The sequence below is a fragment of the Rhagoletis pomonella genome, unplaced genomic scaffold, assembly GCF_013731165.1.
Source record: "Rhagoletis pomonella isolate Grant_MI unplaced genomic scaffold, Rhpom_1.0 Rhpom_scaffold_00140, whole genome shotgun sequence".
Lineage (NCBI taxonomy): Eukaryota > Metazoa > Arthropoda > Insecta > Diptera > Tephritidae > Rhagoletis > Rhagoletis pomonella.
Genome location: NW_023458694.1, coordinates 17,987 through 43,057, shown reverse-complemented (window position 1 = coordinate 43,057; position 25,071 = coordinate 17,987). Strand labels below are relative to the sequence as shown.

At 34.1% G+C, this 25,071-nt stretch overlaps 1 protein-coding gene across 1 annotated transcript in view; it reads right to left on the bottom strand.

Annotated features, from left to right (window-relative positions):
* Window positions 1–17,109, bottom strand: part of LOC118750096 (mediator of RNA polymerase II transcription subunit 12-like) — an 86,268-nt gene extending 69,159 nt beyond the window's left edge. The window contains exons 1-2 of the mRNA XM_036484833.1: window positions 16,794–17,109; window positions 16,491–16,736 (exon numbers count right to left, since the gene is read on the bottom strand). Of these exons, the coding sequence (XP_036340726.1) occupies window positions 16,491–16,736; window positions 16,794–17,078 (531 nt within the window). The 5' untranslated portion in view covers window positions 17,079–17,109. The remainder of the gene's footprint in view (window positions 1–16,490; window positions 16,737–16,793) is intronic.
* Window positions 17,110–25,071: the final 7,962 nt, after the last annotated feature.

The window sequence follows — 25,071 nt, the reverse complement described above, 5'->3', positions numbered from 1 at the left end:
ATTTTACAATGAGACTGCTCGCAAAATTGCAATGTTTGTGGGCAAAACGTACAACTTAGTGATGGGCGAGCCCGAGATGTTTTAGTCGATTGTCTCGATTGTTCAAATATCTCGATTGTCCTCGATGTTTTCTCTCGTAGACGATTTGCCACCCGAAAAAAGTCGTGCTTAAGCTGAACTAACATATTCGTTAACAATCGACCAAGTCATCTCGGTCTCGCTGCTGGCCAGCGGTTGTTAAAACATCTCGATGGTTATCTGTCGCAGACTATGGCAACGAATTGCCAGTCGCGTTTAACATTCGATAAAATCGGTCAAAACATCTCGGACTAGCCTTTGGAAATTTTGGCAACCTCTCATACGAGGTTTTGCATTTTCTTGATACGCGATTTCGTTCTTTGAACGATGTTATGTACTTATGTTTTAGGATTTTATGCTGAAGTGGTTGCGGTTTTCTTCCATCTACAAGTAAATTATGTTTATTCGTTCTATGAAAGCAAATGCGACAAGAAAGATTCTAAAAAAATCAACAGTAATTTTTGGCCATTTAAAACTTTATTATACTAAAATTGAAGGAGCTGAAATTCCCCACAAAAAAAGGTCCATTCCCCGATTCCCCACGCAAACTGAAATTCCCAGCAAATCGGAGAATTCCCCACGAATTGGCTCACCTGGTTCAAACGATCTCGTCAGTGATAAGTCAGTCGACTCGAAACAATCGAAAAACATCTCGAGTGTACAGTCGGGCAGCGAGTCGATTATTGACTCGATTGTAGTTTTGCAACGATAGCGATTCTCTCGATCGTTTAAACATCTCGGACTCGCCCATCACTAGTACAACTTGATTGCGGATTGATTTGGACCAACGTCTTCGGCTTGCATTATGTCAAAAGGATGTGTTTGTTGTAATTCATTCTGTCATTTACTACCATTATGCGTAGGCCAATTCATGAAATCATTTCATGCGTTTGAGTAGAAACTGAATGAATGAAGACCATTTCATGATTTCAATTAACGCGAAATAGAGTTTATGCACTTAGTTTTTACTCAGATCGATGAAATGATTTCGTGAATTGGACTACGCATACATGTGATACTTATGCTTTTAATTTATAAGGTAATTTTATGTTTTTATACTCTTGGTGCCACATGCGAGTAAGAATAAATGCCGAACAAAGGACTTTGTCTTCTTTCAACTTAAAAAAATGCATTTTGCAAACAAAAGTGCGTACGTTACTTAGTGCCTTGGTAATGGCGAATTCGTAAGGATCTATTGATTGCATTATAAACATTTTCATTTATTTGTTAAACATACAATTACTTCCATTACAACCCGGTCCTATGGATGCTAGAAGCCCGAATTCATATAAGGTGGTGTTACCGGAAAATTAATAAATAAATTATATGTATATCAGAAAATTAATAAGATGAAATGAAATTATTGTTTGATTTCTAACCAAACATATGTATGTATCTCAATCGCCTAATGCTTTGCCGAACTGTAAACATATGTTTACACATCCAATTTCGGGAGTAGGTACCTGGTACACACACCTTTTTTAAGAAGTTTCACTTCTATCATGTGTACGGTGTTACACACTCATTTTTTTCTTTTTTGTACTTTTTTTATACAAAGCCTTTTCTCACAAAGTTTAAACTGCTGGAAATTGTAAATAAGGATTATAATTTAATAGCTAATTAATACAACTAAAGTAAAATCTTTGGAAATTTAACAATAAAATACTTTTTTCGCAAAATCTATAAAGGACCTTTTATTTCTCAAAAAACCGGGGTAACAGTTATTCGTCGCCACGCTGTAAATGAATAACCGACTGCGTTGGCGTCGTCAGAAATATATGTAGTTCATTCATGTAATGAAGTGAGAGAAAATTGTTTGTTTGGTGAGACCCAATCAAAGCAGACATTTGCGCCGAATAATGCATTGACGGCGATAGAAAAACCGTAAAACATACCGCACAAAAAGTACCTATGTATGTACAAAGAAAATCTTTATTCGAGAAATTTTTAAGGGCAGGCAGTAAAATATTTATTATAATTTGAATATGAAAATTTAATACAAAAAAAAATCCCCATCAAATCCACACATCCCTAAAGAAATCGACCAAATTGATTTATGAGTTCGTGGCACTAGTACGATATATCGTTCACTTTTTTCATGCGTTTTTTTTACCAAAAACTTTTATAACAAAGTGAATAGAGGCTAGAATGGATATTGAATTTTATAATTTTCAGCATTCTTGGCTGCTAATATGACGTTGTAAGATGGTAAATAACAAAGTTTGCAACCAACTCCAGTAAAGATGAATTTTTTAATTAAAGGGTCTGACAAAAATGCAAATCTTTAAAAAATTTGATTTGTTTTTCTTTGTAAGCACTTATTTTGAAAAGATAAAAGATCTCTTCAAAATCAGATCAGAATCAGATACACGGCATGTGACAACGTTCAAAAAAAATATATATATATATAAAAAATCGTCAAAGGTTGCAAAATTTGTTTACGATATATCGTAAAAATGGTGAAAAGGTTAAGTACAATAGGTTGTATGCCATCCGGACCTGGCGATTTGAAACTGTCAAGAGACTCAATAGCATAATTACGGCATCTTCATTCGCCACAGTTCTAGCAATAAACCAGTTGTATCTTGACACAGTGGTTCTCGTATTCCAGTCGAGGGCGAGGAAGGCGTAAGCATCTCCAGGTTTCCAAAATAATGAGCCTCTAAAAGAACAGGGAGAGAGAAACCTAGTCTCTGTTAAAGTGCCATCAGGCCTCTTGAGTGAACCCAGCTTTGTGGTTTGGTCCTCCTTCAGAACTTTTACCAGCCTAGTCGTTTGACCCAAGGTTTCAATCCCGCTGCAGTGACTCGCTCTGATTACTTCACCTGGTATAATTTCACCATGATCAAGCCGACGAAGTGAGAATGATTTTAACTTCTAATGTTTTTATCATGCTTCCCTACTATGTACATATATTTTTATTATGCTTTCAACCTCTCCCAAGTACAAACTGTTACACAAAAACAAAACACTCCAGATAACGAAATTTTGAATTTCTTTGACATTTGCATCATTTCGAGGGAGTGTACTTAAAATGCTAGCAAACGTCAAAAACCCAATGGCGTACGAATTGAGCGAGCAAAGAAAAACTGTGTTTGACAGCAGACACCCAATATTGCTACTAATGTGAAATAGATATTAGTTGCGTTCCCTAACTCGCCAGAGTTTACCAAAAGCGTTCGCGTACTCGGTTATTTTGCAACGTAGAGCAGAGAAATAGGTCCGCTCTTCGTCAGAACCTGCAAGATTTTACCCGAAGAATTTGTGCTTGTAAAATCTGATTAAGTGCCAAACCATTAGCGCCCTATTTCATAAAAATTACAGGTGCGACTGTTGTCGATTTATCCGTAAAATTTAGAGCCAGAATTGTGGGCGACATTTTTTCTATTTCGTAGACGCCTGTAGGCAACCCTGACAATTTTTGGAAAGCGACAGTGATAATACTAGAACATTGTCGACAATTGACTGGTGCTCACAATTGCCACTCTGACAAAATTGTCACGACAATAGCGACAAATCTAAATAGTTCCGTTTTCGCATGATAATTTTGAAAATTTGTTTATATGGCGACTGCGCGGATTTTCTTACTTTTCAATAATTTGAATATTTCTAAAAACTAAAGTAATGCAAATGGAATTATTACATATGAATTACATAAAAATTTCATATGACTGGAATTTTCAATGGAATTTTTCATGGAGTTGAAATGGTTGTCACAATTGTTTTTATGAAACAAAGCCCCACCAAACTATTGAGCTGCCTCTGACAATACGTAAAATACCTGTCGTTACAAAATTATCACTATCACTTCATGAAATAGGACCAAGGTGTTCAATGTTGTCAAAACACATTGAAAGTAGAGTAAGCAGAAACATAAATACATATGTCTAGAAAAAGAAGTCTTGTGAGGAGATGTAGTGATCTCCGAAATAGCAGCTACAACTTCTACCCCTTAAGCAGGGATCACATTTGTACCTTTAATAGTATAGAATTGTATAGAAATTTTTATCGAGAATAAGTGCAGCTCAGTAGAGGCTTTCCAAAAAACACCACTGTGTAACGGTGAAAATGGATAAATCTGTACAAATGTGCAAATCGTGTGATCCCTGCTTAAGACTTTGTTTTTTTTTTACATTTTTCCTAAAAAACAAATAGTGTTGTACCAATAATAATGCTAAAAATCTGAATTTTTACATTATTAAATGTAACGTAGCGAAGAAATAAGTATCAAGTTTTGTAAGTATTTTTGTTAATTTGCCTGTGTATTTGAGTATAATTAAGCAAATCGCAAATGATAAAAAACAGCTGTGTAAACAAAAATGGCGTCTACGGAGTATTTGAAAGTTTTAACAGTTTTTACACGAAAAGCATTCCCGTACATGTGGATTTTTCTCTTTTTCTGAGAATTTTGCTATTTGACAGTTTAGGAGCGAAAATGGGGAGTTTAATTTCTTATTATTTTATTTCAAAAATAAAAACTTTAAATTTTATATACCGAGTGTTAAGAGGTGCGTGCTACCTCTCCGTGGGTCTAGGTTCGATCCCTGGTCCTGGTAACATCTAAATTAGAAAAAAGTTATTTCTAACCGCGGTCGCAGTGAAAAAGCTTCTCATAAATTCCGTTTGCCGTTTGAAGGCGGAGTAAAACTGTAGGTCCCATTTCTACAACAACAACAAGACGCATAGCAAAAATTGGAGGGGAAGCTCGGCCAAACACTTAGGGCCGGTTGTTCAATATCTGGTGAACACAAATCGGAGGTAGAAGCTCCGGTTAAATACAACGACTTCTTTATCGGTCACATGCAATATGCATGTTGTCGTAAAAGTTGATAATAATGTTTAACTGGGAAGTAGTGATAACCAGACATTGAACAACCGGCAGATGATTACTTTATACAGTGGAGTTTCATTGATGAGAGCTGCAACTGCTATCAAGGAGAAAAACCTTGATGTAATATGTATGCAAGAGACACGCATCCTTTTAACATCAAACAGCAATCGCTTTTGGCGCCGTACAATAAAGCTATATAAAAAAAATGCTATATGGCTTTATTTCACTTCACATTGAGATATAAGGCCGTATCTTGTGTATGGTCTTATTTCTGATTGTGAAAGTCTAATAGAGCCATTATGGCGTTATTGCACCTAGTGCACAGCAGATGTGCATATAAAAAGTAACTCGGTAATTTTCTAGTTTAAGGTAAAACTTGCAAAAAAAAACTAAGAAAATGTCAGGAGGGCTTCCAATCGCCGCTTTTTTATCCCTACTAGTATCGCCCAGTTGTCGAAATTCGACATTTTTTCATACACTTTTAAATTTTGCTTTTATTTCATGCGAATGAAAATTTTGAAGTCCACCACCATTTACAAGAAAACTTAAAACCAAATTTCTTGGTAGCTTTTGAAATTATACCGAGAAAGGAACCTCAATTTTAATTTATAAAAAATATGCATATGTATTTGTATGTATAGATGGGATGCCTAACGGTTCCTCACTGACTATTATGTTAAACAACTATCAATTCAGACTGTAAATACTTTTTCCGATTATATTGGTCTGAGAGCCTCTTGGAAGGTTAACACTAAATTGCCAGCATCTGCATAAACTCCTCTTTCTTTTCATCAGATTCGGTGGAGGTTAAGTACCTCGAAAGTGTAAAACAAAATATTATATTTAGTTCTACAACGGCGGTTTTACAGGGGTTTTTGTCAATATTATGCCTAAAGCCCAATATTTCTGCGTCGCACGATTGGGCTACCAAGTTGCACAAAATTTTATGCTGCTATTATGTGTTCTAAAGATGAAGAAAATCTGACCATACATTTTAAGGATAGCTCTCAATTAGATATGGGCACGGGGTATCCGGACCCGCGGGATCCACGGTACTGATTTCAAAAGGGTCGGAATAAGAGATGTGGGGAAGGTCTGCAAACATTTTACGGACGGAACGGGACCAAAATTCTTTCCCGATACTCTCGATAAAACCGCAATCTCCGCAGATTCCGAAAATCTTCCTTAAAAAATTTGCATGAAATATTCCATTTTTTTTTTTTTTTAAATTTATTTCAAAGACATCTAAATTTTTTTAGAGATAGATTTTGGAACCCCTGGACCCGCGGTACAATTCTGAAAAACGTCGGGATGGGCGGGTTCGGAACTTGTGATGCCCATCTCTATTCTCAATCCCTACGCCACCTAACGGAAGACAACCACACCGATCCTTTTAAAAATCATTTGTCAAATTTCAGGTCGTTAGCATAAGCGGTTCTAGGGAAAAACGATAAGAGAATTTCAGTTTGTATGGGAGGCGCCACGCCCCCTTTTCCAAAAAGTTCCACTTTTCACCGTAAGTACGGTTTTGATAGCAAATGGTGCTGTGCCAAATTTGAGGAAGTTGGCATAAGCGGTTCCAGAGAAAAGCGATATGAGAATTTCAGTTTGTATGGGAGGTGTCACGCCCCCTTTTCCAATACCAAATTTTTTTCGACATTAGTACGGCATTGATAGCGTAAATAGCTGTGTCAAATTTCAGAATGTTAGCATAAGCGGTTCCAGAGATAAGCGATATGAGAATTTCAGTTTGTATGGGCGTTGCCTCGCCCCCTGTCCCAAAATCTACCACTCTTCGCCGTAAGTATGGTATTGACAATATATGTTGCTGTGTCCAATTTCAGGACGTTAGCATATGTGGTTCCAGAGATAAGCGATATGAGAATTTCAGTTTGTATGGGCAGTGCCACGCCCCTTTCCCATTATCTACCACTTTTCGCCATTAGTACGTTATTGATATCATAAATAGCTGTGTCAAATTTCCGGACGTTAGCGTAGGCGGTTCCAGAGATAATCGAAATGAGAATTTCAGTTTGTATGGGCGGTGCCACGCCCCCTTTCACGTTATCTACCACTTTTCACCATAAGTACGTTATTGATATCATAAATAGCTGTGTCAAATGTCCGGACGTTATCATGGGCGGTTCCAGAGATAATCGATATGAGAATTTCAGTTTGTATGGGCGGTGCCACGCCCCCTTTCCCGTTATCTATCACTTTTCGCCATAAGTACGTTATTGACATCATAAATAGCTGTGTCAAATTTCCGGACGTTAGCATAAGCGGTTCCAGAGATAATCGATATGAGAACTTCAGTTTGTATGGGCGGTGCCACGCCCCCCTTTCCAAAATCTACCACTCTTCGTCGTAAGTACGTTATTGATATCATAAATATTTGTGTGAAATTTCAGGACGTTAGCATAAGCGGTTCCAAAGATAATCGATATGAGAATTTCTGTTTGTATGGGAGGTGCCACGCCCCCTTTCCCGTCATCTACCACTTTTCGCCATAAGTACGCGGTTGATATCATAAATAGCTGTGTCAAATTTCAGAACGTAGGCATAAGCGGTTCCAGAGATAAGCGATATATAGAAAGTCGACCGAATTATGGGGATCTTAGGGCAGTGATTATTAAATAATTTGAGTTTAATTATTTAACAGGTGGCAACTATTTTCAAAAAAGTAAAACCTTATTGCACATCTACAGCGCAGGACCTTTAATTTGACACCTCATTTTTGAAAATCGAACGAACGGTGCAAATCTTGTACAAAAAATCCCTTCGCGGATTATATACATAAGACTGCATCACCAAAAAAAGTTGCGGTTTTTCCGCCGGGATTATTTTATTATATTTGAAGACATCCACCAAAATATTTCAAAAAAATATTAAGATTTACGTGAGCTGGACCGATTTGAAAATACCTCGAAAAATGGAGTTTTTTATGAATAAAAACAGTTTCTTCAAGATTTTTTTGAAAAAATCCCCTCAGATGACAAAACAGATTAAGCTAAAAAAAATCTGCATAAAGATATTTAAAAATCTTTTCAACGGAATCCTAAGAATGAGATTTTTGATGCTGTTTTTTACTTTTTTCAAAGATTGATTTACGAAAAACTTTAACAACTGGGCCAACACTATTCTGATTTAGACTTATGGGGTCTCAGTAGAAAGGTATTTTCCCACTCAAAAAGTCATTGATGTCGCATTTTTTTTTATGTGTATACATCTTGGGTTTCGGTAGGGGTAAAATTTGCGAAGCTGAAACGCATGCCCCAGCACGAAATTTCGAAGGGCTTAGCATGTGTATTTCAGCATAAAATTTTCATTTTCATTAGAAGCACCCTTGCTTGCCAAATGGTTGCATACATTTAGGCATATGCATAGTAAGAGGAAATGCGCAACAATTGATTATTACTTCCGATTATTTAAACTCCGCACATGCATTTTGATTTTCGTAGGTGGTGTTAGGCATAGGTTTAGTAGTCTATTTTGATAAAAAAAAAAGCAAGGCGAAAATTTAAAAAATAGTGAAATCATTTTATTTAACTGGGACCGTTGATAACTGATGAACATACATGAATATATGTATGAATAATATGCATATGTATGGATGATATAATAGCTCTGATCCAATACTTTTCATGTAAAATCCTGGAAAAAGGTCAAACAGCAAAATCACTCCCTGAAGTGAGAGTTAAAAGAGGGTAACAGCAAAACGTACGGAACAAAAAAGCATCGGGTAAAATCCTGCAACATGAACTGCATTCACATAAACCACAGATTATATTCCGAACAGAAAAACTAAATTTAGGAATATATACAAATAGAAATGCTCAAACTATAAGCTCAAAAACAATAACTGATGCGGTGTTTCCAATATATTTTAACGCCCTTGAGTCACAAGTATATATCATCAATCATACCGATGATTTCATGTATTAAAGGAATTAAAAATGAAAATGAATAAAAAAATTAAATCAGCAAAATTAATAAAATTAAGTGAAATTAATGTTTAATTTCTAACCCTACCTACATTTGTATGTATGCAACTGAATCGCCTAATAATAGCTTTACATATAAAAAGATTATCCTAATTTTCGAGCTTAACTCCCTAATCTGTTATTAGAAAAAGAGATTAGCCATGCAAAATTATAATTAAAAATATCTCAGATTAAACCGATAACTTTTTGGTGTCCAACCTAGTTTTATCGATTATACTTTCGAAGAAGAGGAGGAATGTCAAATGTTAAAGTAAACAAAAATTGACGCTAGTAAGGAAAATAGGTTTGTAAAGGTATTTTTAATAAAATATTCAGTTAAAATATTTTTAAATGGCATAATATGTGTTACAGCAAAAAGTGGCCACGGTGGCACAGAGAAGAAGTTTAACTTTTTCTCGAGTTGTGTGAATAACAAGCACAACCAATTTGACAGCTAACGAGCTTTGATTGAGATTATATTTATATGTAAACGTACTTTTATGCTTTGCCGTTCGCATATATTTACACATCAAATTTCATGAGTACCTAGTACTCACGCCTTTTTTTTCAAATACCAACACATCTTAATTCAACTCGGAATGACGCTCGTTAATCCTACCTTTTATCTTTCATGCCTTGAATGAGTTCATTAGCAAATAAATAAGAAGGGTGAGAAAATAGCTTTCCAGTGATACCTCACAAGTCTAAATCGGAGTAGTTTAGGTTCAGTTATTCAAGCTTTTCTTATGCCAATTTTTGAAAAAAGTTAAAAAACAGCTTCAAAAATCTCATTATTACGATTCAGTTATATTTTTTTTAAAATATTTGTATGCAAATTTTTTTAAGCATAAACCGTTTTGTCCATTGAGGCGATTTTTTTTCTAAATCTTTAAGGAACTATTTTTATTCATAAAATACTCCATTTTTGGAGGTATTTTCAAACCGGTCCAGCTCACGTAAATCTTAATATTTTTTCGAAATATTTTGATGGACGTCTTAAAATATAATAGATTTTATAATTTCATTGGAAAAACAGTACCGATTTTTTTTTTTTGTATAGGGAGTGATGCAGTCTAATATACATATATAGATTAGCAAAATCCTTTTTGGGAATATCTTCTCGAGCAATTTCACGGTCAAAAATGCACTGAATTACCAATATTCACTTTGAATCACTAGTTAAATATATTAACACAAAAGATTGTATATTTTGTTATTAAAAAACAAGTAAACAATGTTTCCGAGCACGGGAAAATGCAAAATGATGTATAGTTCCGGTGACCATTCCTACCGATGTTGGCGTGTTTTTAGTGTTTTATTTATTAATTTAAGAAGATTCTTCCTGTACTCTGGCCCAAAAACAATGTTTCATACAAATGTGGCAGCACTTTTGTTATCACAAAGAACATAGAAATTCTATGATAGAATACATGTAGGGGAGCCACAAACATAGCCAGGGTAATTATTTTCTAAGAACCTACGGTTATGTTTTATTCTGTCAAACTGGTACTCTCGCTATATTGCTATCATCATTCTTGTGAAACATTTTTTTAAGGTTTTTATAACTTTTTAACCGACTCTACAAAAAGGAGAAGGTTGTCAATTAGTCGGAATATATCTATTTTTTTAATGTATAACTTTGCACCTCGTTTACCAATTTCTATAATTCTTATTTTAAAGGGAAGGTGTTACCCACGGGCTGTCCCATACTTATCTTATTACATTAAACGAGCAATTCTTGTATATATATATATATATATATATCCATAGCGTTCTCGGAAACGGCACTAACGATTTTGATGAAATTTTATACACAGATAATATTGTGGATTCTAAGGTTATCTGAATAGGCACTATCTCCGAGAAGACTCGTATAAGGTTGCCACCTATTCGAAATTAGTTAGAAATTAATTAAAACATCATAATATGGGTATCAAATGGAAGGCATTTTGAAGATCCCTAATTCAAAAATATTTTTAATAGGGTTGCCACTTATTTTGAATCGAATATTTATTTAATTTTTTTTAGAAAAAAGGTAAAATATTACTATTAATGGGTACTAAGAGAAGGGTCTTAAACAATGCTTTCCCTATATACAAAATAATATCCCTTAGGATAATAGTGCAAGGTTGCCACTTATTTTGGATTCTATACAATTTATCTAAAATATCGTAATATGGATATGAAATGAAAGGTATTGTTGAGAACTTTGGTCAAAAAATATTTTCCATCAGGGTTGCCATGCTTCTATGCAACCAAATTTGTATTTTGTTAATTTCAATCAGCATTTTTTTACACTGTACAAATACGCGCAAGATATGTGCCATTCAGTCCAGCGTGTGACCACCTAAATTATGGAGTAAGAAATTTACTTAATAGATATCGAAATCCAATTTTTTTATTTCCAAAATATTCTTTTAAAGCTATCCAAATCTTGAAAACTTAAAAAAGTATATTCACTCCGGGCAAAGCTCGATCCACCTGGTACTTTGGTTTAAGTGTGATCATTGGATCATGAAGAAATTGATGATAATCAGAAATTTGTATATGAGAATTGAGGTCGGAAACGATTCTAACCTGAATTTAGTGAAATTATAAAAAAAATATAAGCTGTTGATACAATGGCTAAAATATAAGTAGGGAAGAGACATTTTAGCATTCCTCGGCCATTCCCCTTTTGAATATTTAATGTTTAGTATTTGTTTATGAAAGTGTAGCTCGTTATATAACAAAAACCATTCAAATCAAACTTTGTGCAAAAATTAGCGAAATTCGACAACATTTTATCAAAATTTTGAGCTTTTTCAATATATTTCTTAGAAACTTTCTGAGTATGCGATTTTGTAGCCCATTCCATTCTAGTAAAACGAAGTGCAAATTTGGTAAAATTTTTTGTGGAAGGTGTTGGCCATTTTCCCCATACAAAAAAAAATTGTCTGGAATTTGTATGGAAGAAAATGCGCGAACAAAAATTGCCAAAAATCAACGGTAAGTCCAAGCTACTTCGAACTTGCACTTTGTAGTACTAAAATTTGATGGGCTACAAAATTACATGCTCAAAAAAATCTAAACATCTGATTAAAAAGTTTAAACCTTTGATCAACATTTGTCAAAATTCATCGAATTTTTCTACAAAGTTTAAAATATTGATTTACAGTTTTTTTTAGATATTAGTAAGCTATATTTTCATAAAAGGGTCATCAACATATTTAAAGCATAGAAAAGTAGCGAAAACTTGCTAAAACGTATATATTGTGTGTATATATTTTTGAGAACCCTATTCAAGTTTTTTTCTCTTTGTTTTGTCTCAAATAAAATTGTATTAAAAGATCTTATGTCTTTTTATTCTAAAAAACAAAATTGTATGTTCGGATTCGATGCTTTAGAAGTGTCCCGATTTTGGTCCACAGAAATCTGGTCACCTTACGTATAGTGCTGCCACTTTATTTATATTTCGCAATAATTCAGTTTTCCTTACATGGCGTCTGCAACGTTGTGTACTTTTCGGTTTTGTCATTAACAATTTTATACACACTTCAATTTTATATATATCTTACTGATATAAAAGAAAATCTCAAATATATATTAATGGGTTCATTCCAAAACGTCAAAATACAAAACGTCAGGTCTTTTATTTCTAAACCGTACTAGAAGAAAACGTCTAGCTTGGGCAACCTTGTTGAAAACTAGAATCAAACCTTGGTTGCACATATTTGGCATTATAATCTACTGAGATTTAGAAATAAAAGAGACTGATGCTTTGTATTTGGCGTTTTGGAATGCACCCAATATGTATGTATGTATATTAATTTTTATAAATGTTTGTATGTATTTATATGAAAGTTTCTTTTCAATCAGCAAGATGCATATGAGGTCGAAACCGGAAGTCGTTAATACAACCAAAAGCTAGAGCATCCCTTTAGGACACATAGTATAGTACAATACTATATATTATAGTACGGTTGGCAACTCTAATGAGAAAATGAATTCAAATACAGCCGTCCACATAGCCAAAATTTGGCAACGCTAACGCCAACACAAAGCAAGGACACTCAAATTTTTGCGTGAGTCGTTCGACATCTACTGCAAATAATTAAAATTATGTGAAATATTTTTCCTTTTTAATCAAATACGGTCAAGAAATATAGTTTTTGATGCAATTATTGATATGAAATATTAATTTATCTGTCGTTAGTATGTTAATTTAGTGACCAAAGCATTCGCTGTAAAGCGTGCAGTGTATCAAGCACTAGCATTACCCGCGTTGCTGTTAAAACGAGGCGAAAGCGAACGCAACGCGAAAGGACCTGAAGTTTTGGATTCAGTTCCAAGTATTTACCAAATTATTTAAATAGCTCAATTGGAAAACTTGAAATATTTTAAAAGAAGTTACATACAGTATTACCGTTGTGCGACTTAAGTGTCAAATTGACATAGTTTTCATTGCAAGCACTAGCATTACCCGCGTTACTGTCAAAACGAGGCGAAATCGAAAGCAACGCGAAAGGACCTGAAGTTTTGGATTCAATTCCAAGTAAACTTGAAAAATTTTAAAAGAAGTTACATACAGTGTTACCGTTGTGCGACTTAAGTGTCAAATTGACACTTTTTGGAGATCGATGCCCTCTGACACCGACTTTTTAAAAATAGGCTTATTTTGAAACTTTCCTAAAAATCGTGCGACTTTTGCTCCTTTTCTTTGATTCAAAATTCTATATACACATTTTGGCAATTCCTTCATAAATTATATTTTTCTTGCGTGTTTAATATTAATAACGCTTTTAGTATTTACTTTTCAAAGGCACTTAAAAATTACACCTCTGGCAACATTTTGACTGATTTCAACTTTTTTATCAACTTTTTTTGTCAAACATTTTCCGAATAAATGTCCAGAAGTAGCATGAATTAATGCACCGTTTTTGTAGCTTAGCATTTCCTCCAATTTATTTGTGTTAAATTTATTATTTATTTGATGATGTAGGTACTTTGTTTACTTCAATTTTGTTATCATAATAAATGCAAAATATGCATATTGCGTCTTTTTATTATGATATAAAATGTTTGACAGAAAATGATATCTCCATTAACAACTTATTAAAAATAATGGGGCTAGTCATAGATGAACTAAAGTCTACTTTACGCAGCTTTTTTGACAGATTTTCCGTTGAAAAATGCCAAAACTAACGTTAGAGTCAATTTTATTTCGACTATGAATGTGCCCTAATAAGATTCGAAAGGTAAAACAAGTAATTTTTAAGCAAAAAACAAAACCGACTTCAATTCTCATATACAAATTTAAGATTATCGTTGATTTCTTCATGATCCGATGATCGGATTTAAACAATATTAATATGGGACCACCTGTAAGGTATGTAACACCTTTCCTTTAAAAAAAGAATCATAGAAATCGGTTAACGTAGTCCAAAGGTATGCGGTAACATACATAAACAGAAATATTCCGACGACTTGATAACCTTCCTCCTTTTTGTGAAGTCGGTTAAAGGGTGAACACACCAAAACTGCGACACTTAGAAATTACTACCAGAAACAAACTAGAAGGCTTTGAAATTATTTTTTTTTTTGTATTATATAACTTGGAAGTTTAGATGTTATTAAAATATTAAAATATTAGTTATTATTTGCTCCATATGCAAGTGATCGGTATTTTCATCGCACACGCGCCATCATGTTCTGCACGACTGCATCATCGACATTACGCGATGCGCACAACTACTTTGTTTTGCACTCTTCAATAATTTTCACTCTTGCACCTGTTTTCTTCAAGATTCCTTTGACAATTGACCAATATTCCCCAATAGGACGTGGATCTGGGTGGATTGCAGTCGTGAGGTACAAAATTGATGTTATTTGCATTATACCACGGCGATGTGTCCTTGGCATAGTGGCAGCTTGCCATGTCCGCCTAGAACGATGGCCTACTCCTTATCTGTTGATAAATGACAGAAGACGCCTTTTGAGGCACTCATCCCGATAAACTTGATCATTCATTGTCCCGGATGGGAAAAAAGGGCTGCTCTTACGGCCGCAGGAACAAATAGTTTGCCAAACCATGTGGTTTTTGTAAATTTGGACTTCATTTTCAGCATACAACTTTCAGGGGCATCTTGACGACTTGCAGCAGTATAAAAATCTTGACCTGCAATATATTTTGAATTCTTATAGCAGTAGGTTTCGCAGTCCATAACAATGCAGTTGTATTTTTTTAATTTAGAATTCATACAACTTCCGAATGCGGGATTTCGCTGTAACATTCTACTTTGCGCCTCGGTCTGGCGCTGTTTGAGCTGTAGAACATCTCAATGAAGCTTTCCGCTTTACCTTTTGTACGAAAAACTGCGATCTCCGTACGGATTTTGCAACATAACGCGACAAAATCTTCGGATCTCGCGAAAACGCACTGAGGACCTTCCGAGCACTGTTTTTATCACTTTGACCATGCTAACCCCCGATCCCTGGTTTTCTCGTAACTGTCAGGCCTTATTTGTACCGATTAAAACCCTGCAAACTGTCGAATAGTGGACTCTTTAATTTTTTAGCAATTTACCGTGTACTTAAGGCCGGATCATTTATTTTGGGTAAGTTATAAGCTTCCCAAAGTGTCGCAGTTTTGGTGTGTTCACCCTTTAATAGTGAAAGCCTTTACATGCATGGTATAAATGATTTGAATGACTTGATTTTTTTTTTTGGCTGTGGCACTTTTTCTGCGACTTTCGAAAGATTTTCAGCCGTAACACTGGTTACATATATGAAATCCATGGTGTAATAATAACAAGGTGTTGTCAGTAGCTTAACCTCACTTTTTCGGCAGGTCTATTCCAGTCACGCATTTTAAAGTATTAGAAAAGATACTAATTATGTACTACTTTTAATCCCTTTTGTGCATACTATTTCAAATTAAATGTAGAAAAATGTATAATTACAGGCTTATAAGCCTGAATATATGTTTGTATCGTCAGCTATACACAGCTTGGACATATATTGTAACTTATAAAGAAGGAGAAGCTGTAAAATAGCGCAATTCCTATAAGACTGTAAATGATTTTTTAAATAGATTAAAACACAAAAATATCGATAATATAAGAGAAATCGTAATTTAACCATACTGCCGCTCTATTCTAGTGTATCAGTAGTCCATTTGACTCAATATTATGACAATGCAGCAAAAGATATATAATATAAAAAAAATTGCCTTTCCATACGATATTTGTTTAGGTCTTTTTCCATTGATAACCAATATCTTTTATATTTTGAGGACAGAAATTATAAAAATCCAGCAATTATAAACATTATTATCGTTCTGAAAACACCAAGTTCTTTAAAAATCGCGATAAAACGAAATACTAAAATGGAGTATTTTAGATACTATTTCCCAACGAGTAGTAGTATAAAAATTAAGATCGGCAGCACTGAAAATAAGCATGCCGATCTTGTTAAAATTACAACAAACACGTCGCTACTGACAACACCTTGTTATTATTCCACCATGTATGAAATCTATCAAATTATCGAATTAAGATTCAATGAGATACTTTCTAAAATGATGTATGTATTAATAGTTTAACCAGAAAATGTCAAACCTGTGCATTCATTTGCATTTGATTAATTTGACTTTGAGGATGCATCTGCTGCACGTTTTGAGACTGAACTTGAGATATTTGTGGTTGCAGAGTTATCTGAGATGGCGTTGAAACGTTTGTGGGGGAAGTTTTTGAATTCTTTGGTTTACGTTTGCGCGTTGTTCCTTTTCCACGGGTTCTTCCGGAAGTCACAGCACTAGGTGATTGATCTACTGATGACGGGGTATCCGGTTTCATTTCATCTTTCTAAAACGGTTACGATGTGTTAAAATAAATTAAAATAAAAAAAATAGTTTTCATTACAATGCTGATTTTTTCCGAAACGGGCTCTATGTCTTCAGGTGGCAGAGACAACGATTCATAAAAATAATCAATGGGTTTAACTAAACTATGAGCATGATATTTCAGATTGCGATGTGTTTCTTCATATGCAAGAGATTTCCTTTCTGACTTAACCGCACCAAACCAAACCCATGATAAGGGTGCTGGATTCTTATGGCCTTCCAATATATCCCAAACACTTATACGCTGCTTGTCAGAAATCCTAAGTTGCTTTTTGTCCATATCACAAATTTTGTTTCCTTTCATGTCAACTCCAGCAGGCTCACATGATATTACCTGTAACAAAAAAAAAAGAAACAGTGATAAAATTGTGAACAAGTTATATGAAGAAAAGATCTGGTCAAAACACATCGGTATAGAGCATGATGCAATTCCACCATGGGTATAGAGTGCCTTTTTGGCGTTTTTTTAAATCATTTCTTTATTTCCATTTCAAAAATAGAATAATTTGAAGAATTTTATAGTTTTTGCTAAAAGTTAACCAGAAATTGTTGAATATTACTCGCATCCCCTCCTTTTCAATAGACACTGAGTTTTTCACTGTTGTTGTTGCGGCACTACTAAGCCCTGGCTAGTCTATAAATCGTTGCCGTAAATATTAACTATCGGTGCTAATACGTGCTGCTTCGACGGAGTCGGACCACAGGGAGAGGGATGTTACCTAAGAGGGTTTAAGTGAGCACATGAGGAGGTGGAGGGTGTCGAGGGGGAAGCGGGACATATGTTTGGTATGTCGGGGTCGAGTCTGGATATATGTATTTGAACAATGTTAGCCTTAAAACATTTATTTAGGCGAAAGAGTACCGAAACTACTATTATTTTCATTGTCACTCGAAAAAATTATAATTGTTTTTTTTTATAACTTTGGGGAGTTTTCAAATATAATGTTTATATTAGAGGCAATGAAAGTTGGTGTTGAAATGCAACTCTGTCTACTCATTTTATACCCGAGCGCACTTGTGCACAAGGGTATTATACCCTTGTTCACATACTGGTTGTTTGTATCAGCCAAAGTTTGAGAAAAATAACTTATTATTTCTGATACATATAATTAATTTATAAAGATGTATGTTACAACGGTTTTTCTTATCCAAAAGTATTTAAGTGTAAAAAATTTCATATCGGGGGAAATGTACTAAGCAGAAAATAAATTGCTAAATGAACCACCTGTGGCAACTGTGAAAGTGATCAGCTGTTTCGAAGGTTGCAAGTTTTTTTCAAATTTTGCGTTCTCGTACTTCTATGGATATTTTGTCTGTTTGAGAGCCAATGCTGCTAAATTTTCAAAATTTTTTCTGCTGGATAATTTTGTCTGGAGAAGACGTGTACACATCTAACGTTTCGCAGCTCTGCATATACAAACAGTTTACCTTACCGCAATAGAACAGTATCCAAACCAGGGAACCAACCGGTTATGACTTTTATAATAAAAGTTTCGAGAAAAAAAGTTATTTTGTAACTTATTACACTGAAGGAAATAACGCATAGTAAAATAAATAATCTATATTAAGTACTACGCAATTTAAATAACCACGTATTAAAAAATAGTTTTATAATGGAAGTAGTTAATACGTGCATATTTGAATTTGTCAAATAAAAACGTATTTAAATCAAATAAAAACGTTTTTAAATCAAATGAAAACGTATTCAAAAGTAGTTTATAGAGAGCAATGGGCTGTTCACACTGTTATCATCATGCCCAGAGTAAGAGTAGAGAGAGAGGGAGAGAGAGAGAGAGAGAGAGAGAGAGAGAGAGAGAGAGAGAGATAGAGATAGAGAGAGAGATAGAGAGAGAGATAGAGAGAGAGATAGAGAGAGAGATAGAGATAGAGAGAGAGATAGAGATAGAGATAGAGAGAGAGATAGAGAGAGAATTGTGTTAACACATACATGGTCGAAATAATTATAGCCGCCCAATCTTTTGACAAGTTTTAACATATTAATTTTGATTATTTTTTTATAAATATATAGTTCATTATTTAACAAATCTCCTGTAAATCCAAGTTTCAAACTTTGTGCACTATTTTAAAAAAAAAATCAACAAACTTTCGTCAAAATTTCTAACTTTTTTAATTCGCAGTTTTGTAGCCCATTGAATTCTAGTAGAACAAGGTGCAAGTTTCAAGTGGCTAAAAATAACGGTTGATTTTTTAGAATTTTTTTTACACGGGGTTTGTTAAAGAACGAACTATATTTTTATAAAAAAATAACCAGAATTAAATAACAAAAAAAAATAATATGTTAAAACCTGTCAAAATGTGGTGCGGCTATAATTATTTCGACCACTGTGTGTACAAGGGTAGCCAAATAATCAGTACAGTTGGGATCAAAAATCAGTACAAAGCCATAAAAATCAGCTCATTTTAAAGCGTCTTTTTAGTTTATTAACAATATATCAACCAAATAACAGCGAAAAATTTTAACAAAAAATAACTAATAGACTTTTAAATACATATAGTTTTATCAAAATAACAGTTCATTAGTTTAAAACAAAACAAAGGTATTACGTATGCATGTACAGTTGGGTTTACAAAAATAGTATTAAATTTCGTATGCGTCCCAGTAGCAAAAGCGCCAACAAAACAAACCCCTCTCCAATCATTGTAAAACTAAATTCTGCTTATGATCGCTCTCGTTTGTTCGTAGCAGTTGCTCGATTTCTCAAATCTAGACGACAGGCATTAACTCGCCGCAATATTGGAATTGATTCTGATGAAAAGATATTTGTTCATGAATGCTTGACAAAAAAGAACCGTGAGCTTATGCGACTGGCTACTCAGCTAAAAAGACAAAAGCGGCTGGTGAGTGTATTCTCAATACGGGGACAAATTTACGCAAAAAACATGCCGGCAGTGAAGGAGTAAAAGTTCTTAATCGTAAGAGCGTCGAGCGTCTAGCAGCTGCCACTTAAACTTAGCATATGTTTTATTATTTTAGTTAATATTGAAACTTTGTACGATTTGTTTTTGTTTTTGTACTTACTTTTGTTTTTATACTTATTTTTATAATAGCCATGACAGATTCTATCCTCTTTTTATTTCCATTTCTTCCCTCTTCTTCTATTTCTACTTTGCAGCTGACTGTTTCGCAAGCCTCCCAAACTGTGATCCATATGACTAGTACCTTGTGTAGATACACTAACTGTGATAATATTATGCTAGATCTGAAACTTACGTGCGAATATAATAATGGGTTCAATATTTGCCACTTTAATGCTCGAAGTTTATCGACTGATAAACTTGAATATTTAAACTTTTTGTTACGGGAAATAAATATGGATGTGGTCTGTGTAACTGAGACATGGTTCAAACCTTGTATTGCTAACTCTGCTTATGCTCTTTGTGATTTTTCACTGTTAAGGAATGATTTTGTAGAGTTTAGTGATAATGTTCAAAGGTGTCTTGTAATATGTGTCTATAATCCCCATAGGTCTAATGACTTTACCACTATTTTTACAAAAATATCTGAACTGTCCTTGAGCTATGTAAATTTCCTCGTCTGTGGTGATTTTAATGTCGATCTTCTCCTGGATAATGTTAAATGTAGGCAATTACTAAAAAACTTTACCAATTGTGGATTAACTGTCGCAAACGAATTTGCAGCACGTTTTGCTCCTCACTGTAAGCCAAGCATGTTAGATATCTTTGGTGTAAGCGATGTTAGCAAAGTTAGCCACGTAGACCAATTTTCCTTAGATGGAGCCTCTGACCATCAGTGGCGTAGCCAGGATTTGGCGAAGGGGGGCGATTAAAAAAAATTTGCATCGATAACTTAAAGTTGTGATACACAATGGCTAGAGGCGTCGCACTATAGGCAAAACACGAGTTTTTTCATAATGGTAGAAAATCGCTTAGAAAAGAGATAATGGAATGAAAATTTTTTTATCGTGAAGATAAATGATCATATAATATAGGAAAACTATAGAGAAGTTACAACAACAATAACTTAACCCTCAAAATAACGGTAAAAATTTCACTTTTTTTAATTTTGGATTTTGGCTCCCATTCCACTAGAAAACACTATATTTAATACACCATTAGCACTGTTTCTGAAAGATTTCTCTTTATTTTATCTTAAGACTCGATTCTTGGGACATTGGATGCTGTACCCGAGTGGCCAGATTGGAAAAAGAAAAGCTACCTTTAAACTCTAATAACTCGTAAACTCGATATCTTTACGAAAGTGCAGCATTTAACCCTTTAATGCAGAGTCTGTCATATATGAAACGCTTTTCAACCCTTTCAAGGCAGAGGCAAAATGGTTCTCAATATGTTTTCAACGTACTTTTTATTTATTTTTATTTTTATTTTTAATATTTTTATTTTTTTATTTTATTTTTTTTATTATTATTTTACTATGGAAAAATTTTCTACGATTAATATCTACGTCAACATGAGAAAAAGCACGTTCAAAAGCATATTGAGTACCTTTTTCCCCTGCCTTGAAAGGGTTAAAAAGTGTTTCATATATGACAGACTCTGCATTAAAGGGTTAAATGCTGCATTCCATTATCTCTTTTCTAAGCGAAAATCTACGATTTAAAAACAAAAAAACTCGTGTTTTGCCTATAGTGCGTCGCCTGTGGGCATTCTTTCATATATGTATGTATGTGCCATTCTACCGTTATATATTTTTTGTCTACTGGGGAATTCATGCTTTATTTAAATTTAAAAAATTAAATTACTACACCATTTTAATTAATTAGTGTGTAGTCCAGTTTTGTTTTGTAGAAGTTTCGTTAGTATACACTTCAGTTTTTACACATTGAATATATCTGCATATTTATATATTTACGCGTATCTATTTACATTTATTTATGTACAAGTCTACAAAATCTTATAACTTTTAAAGCGATTTTTAATCTTCATTGCCTAACACACATTTTTTCAATTACTTCTTGTGTTGTAATCGGCACATCATTATGTACCGCTAACATCGTTAAACCATTCAGCCGCTCCTTAATTGTATAAAAAGAAGGGACAAATAAGATAGCTTATTCAACAATTGAGTAGTCCACTTGCAAAGTGCGCTATGTAAATTTTTTTTAGATTTTTAGTTTTTGGTGGGTTTCATGTCCACTAACAGCAGAGTGAAAAATTTTTCTATATTCTGAAAAAAATAGCATGAAATGTTAACTACTCTTGCAAAAGTCGCTATAATACTTATTTATACACTTCCAAATGTCTCCTCTTCGTATGAACTTAGAAAACTGCAAGAAAACGTGGTAGTTTCGGTGCCTAGTGGAAGAGGTCGCAAAAAGTAAGCAAACCAATCTTCCTAGAGGAGAGAACGCGAAAAGCTAAAAAAAAGCTAGCTATGTAAAAGTTATTGTTTCAAAACTTGCAATATTAAATTTTTAAATATAAAATTTGCAAATCTACCAAACTGCAATTTTATTTTTTTAATGGTATTAGGCTCTTATTTATCCAAATTTTCAGGTAATAAAAAAAGATACAGTTCGGATGTTACTTGTTGTCGTAGACGTTTTTTTTTTAATTTATGGTTTACTTTTATAAAATTACATAACGCTGTTTGCAAGTGGACTACTCATATATTCATTGAAAGATAATTTGTCATCCGTCTGAAATAAAAAAAATTTTAAATCAGAAGGATAAAATAGTATTGTGTTATTAATTCAAAGGTAAATAATTGTAGTTCAATGACGAAGGGGGAGGATCTATCCCCCCATATCCCCCCTGGCTACGCCACTGCTGACCATGAACTAGTATTTTTATCTTTTAATATTGAATTTAACAAAGAATTGTCAGTTACCAACCTGACGTTCAGAGATTTTAAATGTATTGATAAAATAGCACTGAGCGACGAAAGTATATCACTGGAATGGAACTCTTGCTGGTTCTTCTCGAATTTGCATGATAAATTAGATCAATTTAATAAACTGGTAAAATACTTGTATGATAAATATGTCCCTCTACGTACTATAAAAGTGAATAATTATAAGAGACCGTGGTTCACTAAGCACATTCTTAATCTTATTAAGGATCGAAGTAAGGCCTATAAATATTGGAAGCAATATCCTTCAGACGAGCGTTGGAATGCATATAAAAATTTGAGAAATAAAGTAGCTAAAGAAATACTTTACAGTAAAAGAGTCTATCTGGAAAATAAGCTTGATACAAAATTACCCTCCAGAACATTGTGGAAAAATTTGAAATCTATGGGAGTCTGTAATAAAGATTCAAAACCTTGCGGTCTTGGTGCGGATGAGATGAACCATTATTTCATTGGCGCCAATAATAAACATACGAAATCGCACTCGTTCAGTTTTAATCAAAATTTGGTTTGCAAACCCTCATGTGAATTTTCTTTTAATACGGCCAGTGAGGACGATGTTGTAAAGAATATTTTTGTAATAATTTGTAAAAATTTAAATAACCGAATTGAATTTTAACCGAATTTTTAAAAAATTTTGGAGTACGCAGTTTTGTAATAGCCCATTCAGTTTCAGTAGAAGACGAGCTCGGGTCAGAATTTGTATGCATATTTTAAGCTACAAATTTAAAACATATTCAGGTGGCGTGCTTATTAAATACAACATTACCATTCAAATGTTACCTGAAAGTTATAATACCGAATTTCCGCTCAACGAATTTACGAGTACGAATGAATAGCCCGATCACTTTAGATTTTTCAACGAAAAAATTCCAGGAAGAAATTTTTTGACGCAGTTAGGTGTCTCCTGTTTAGGTGAACACAAAATGAAAATGTTCCCCCCAATTGCGATATGGGAAATGTCCGCCATCTTGGATTTTGTGTTTTTTACGATTTGCGCGCGAATTTTGCATTAGATTTTTTCAGCGAAAAAATTCCAGGAAGAAATTTTTTGACGCAGTTAGGTGAACACGAAATGAAAATTTTTCCACCAATTGCGATATGGGAAAGGTCCGCCATCTTGGATTTTGTGTTTTTTGCGATTTGCGCGCAAATTTTGCATTCGATTTTTTCAACGAAAAAATTTCAGAAAGAATGGTGCTCCTGTTAGGTGAACACGAAATAAAATTTTTCGCCCAATTACGATATGGGAAATGTCCGCCATCTTGGATTTTGTGTTTTTTACGATTTGCGCGCTCTTATTTTGTTAAATTTTAGCAGTGAAAACCAATATAATAAATCTTACACACGTCCTGTGCGGCAGAAGCTTTATTCGAGAAGAAGGAAAAAAAATATTCATTCGCACTTTTTACATGGTTGTATTTACAAATGAACATTTGATTGTTTAATTCACAATATACCCACTTAATCAAATGGCGATTGTTTTGTAGGTTTTTGATTTACATACATACACATATTCAAATTCAACTTATAGTTTACTCAGTTTAGTTTTACTTACATATTTTTAGACTAATTCAAATATTTAACCCCATTTCAATGGAACAAAAATTATGCTTATCAACAGCCACAGCCTTTGTGAGGTTATCTGCTATCATTTTATCGGTACTGATTTTACAAATTTTTACTACGTCGTTTTGTATTAGATCTCTGATAAAATGGTGTCGGATGTCTATATGTTTGGTTCTTGCGCTGTAGGCCCCAGTCTGTGCTAAGTCGATTGAACCTTTGTTGTCGCAATAAATTGGAAATGAAGATTTGGTTTCGCCATCGATATCTTTTAACAATTGTGTAAGATTCTTGACATACCACTGTTAAAGACATGTATTCTGATTCGGCCGTACATAGTGCCACAGTGGGCTGTTTTTTACTTAACCAAGATATGGCTCCTCCATACCAAAAAAAAACGTAGCCGGAGCACGACCTTCGGTCGCAAGAACTCGATGCCCAATCTGCGTCCGCATATGCATACATCTCCTTTTGCTTTCCGCGCCTGCTAAATGTAATTTTACAGTTTAATGTACCTTTTATATATCGAAGAATACGTTTAATCGCTTTCCAATTCGCGGGCCCGGGGTTTTGATTAAATTGACTCACTTTGGACACGCTGAATGCAATATCAGGCCGCGTACATTGCGCCAAATATAGAAGACTTCCCACTGCTTCCTGATACGGTGTTTAAGCCATTCGACTGATGTCCTCCTGTGTTTTTGGTGACATATCCCTAGTAAATTTTTGACACGGGTCGATCGGCAACTTCACGGGTTCACAATTCAGCATGTTAAATCGTCGTAAAATATATTCAGAATATTTTTGCTGATCTAGGCTTAAAATACCCTTTTGCTGGTCGTTTTTAATTCGTATGCCAAGTGCATTCGATGCTACACCA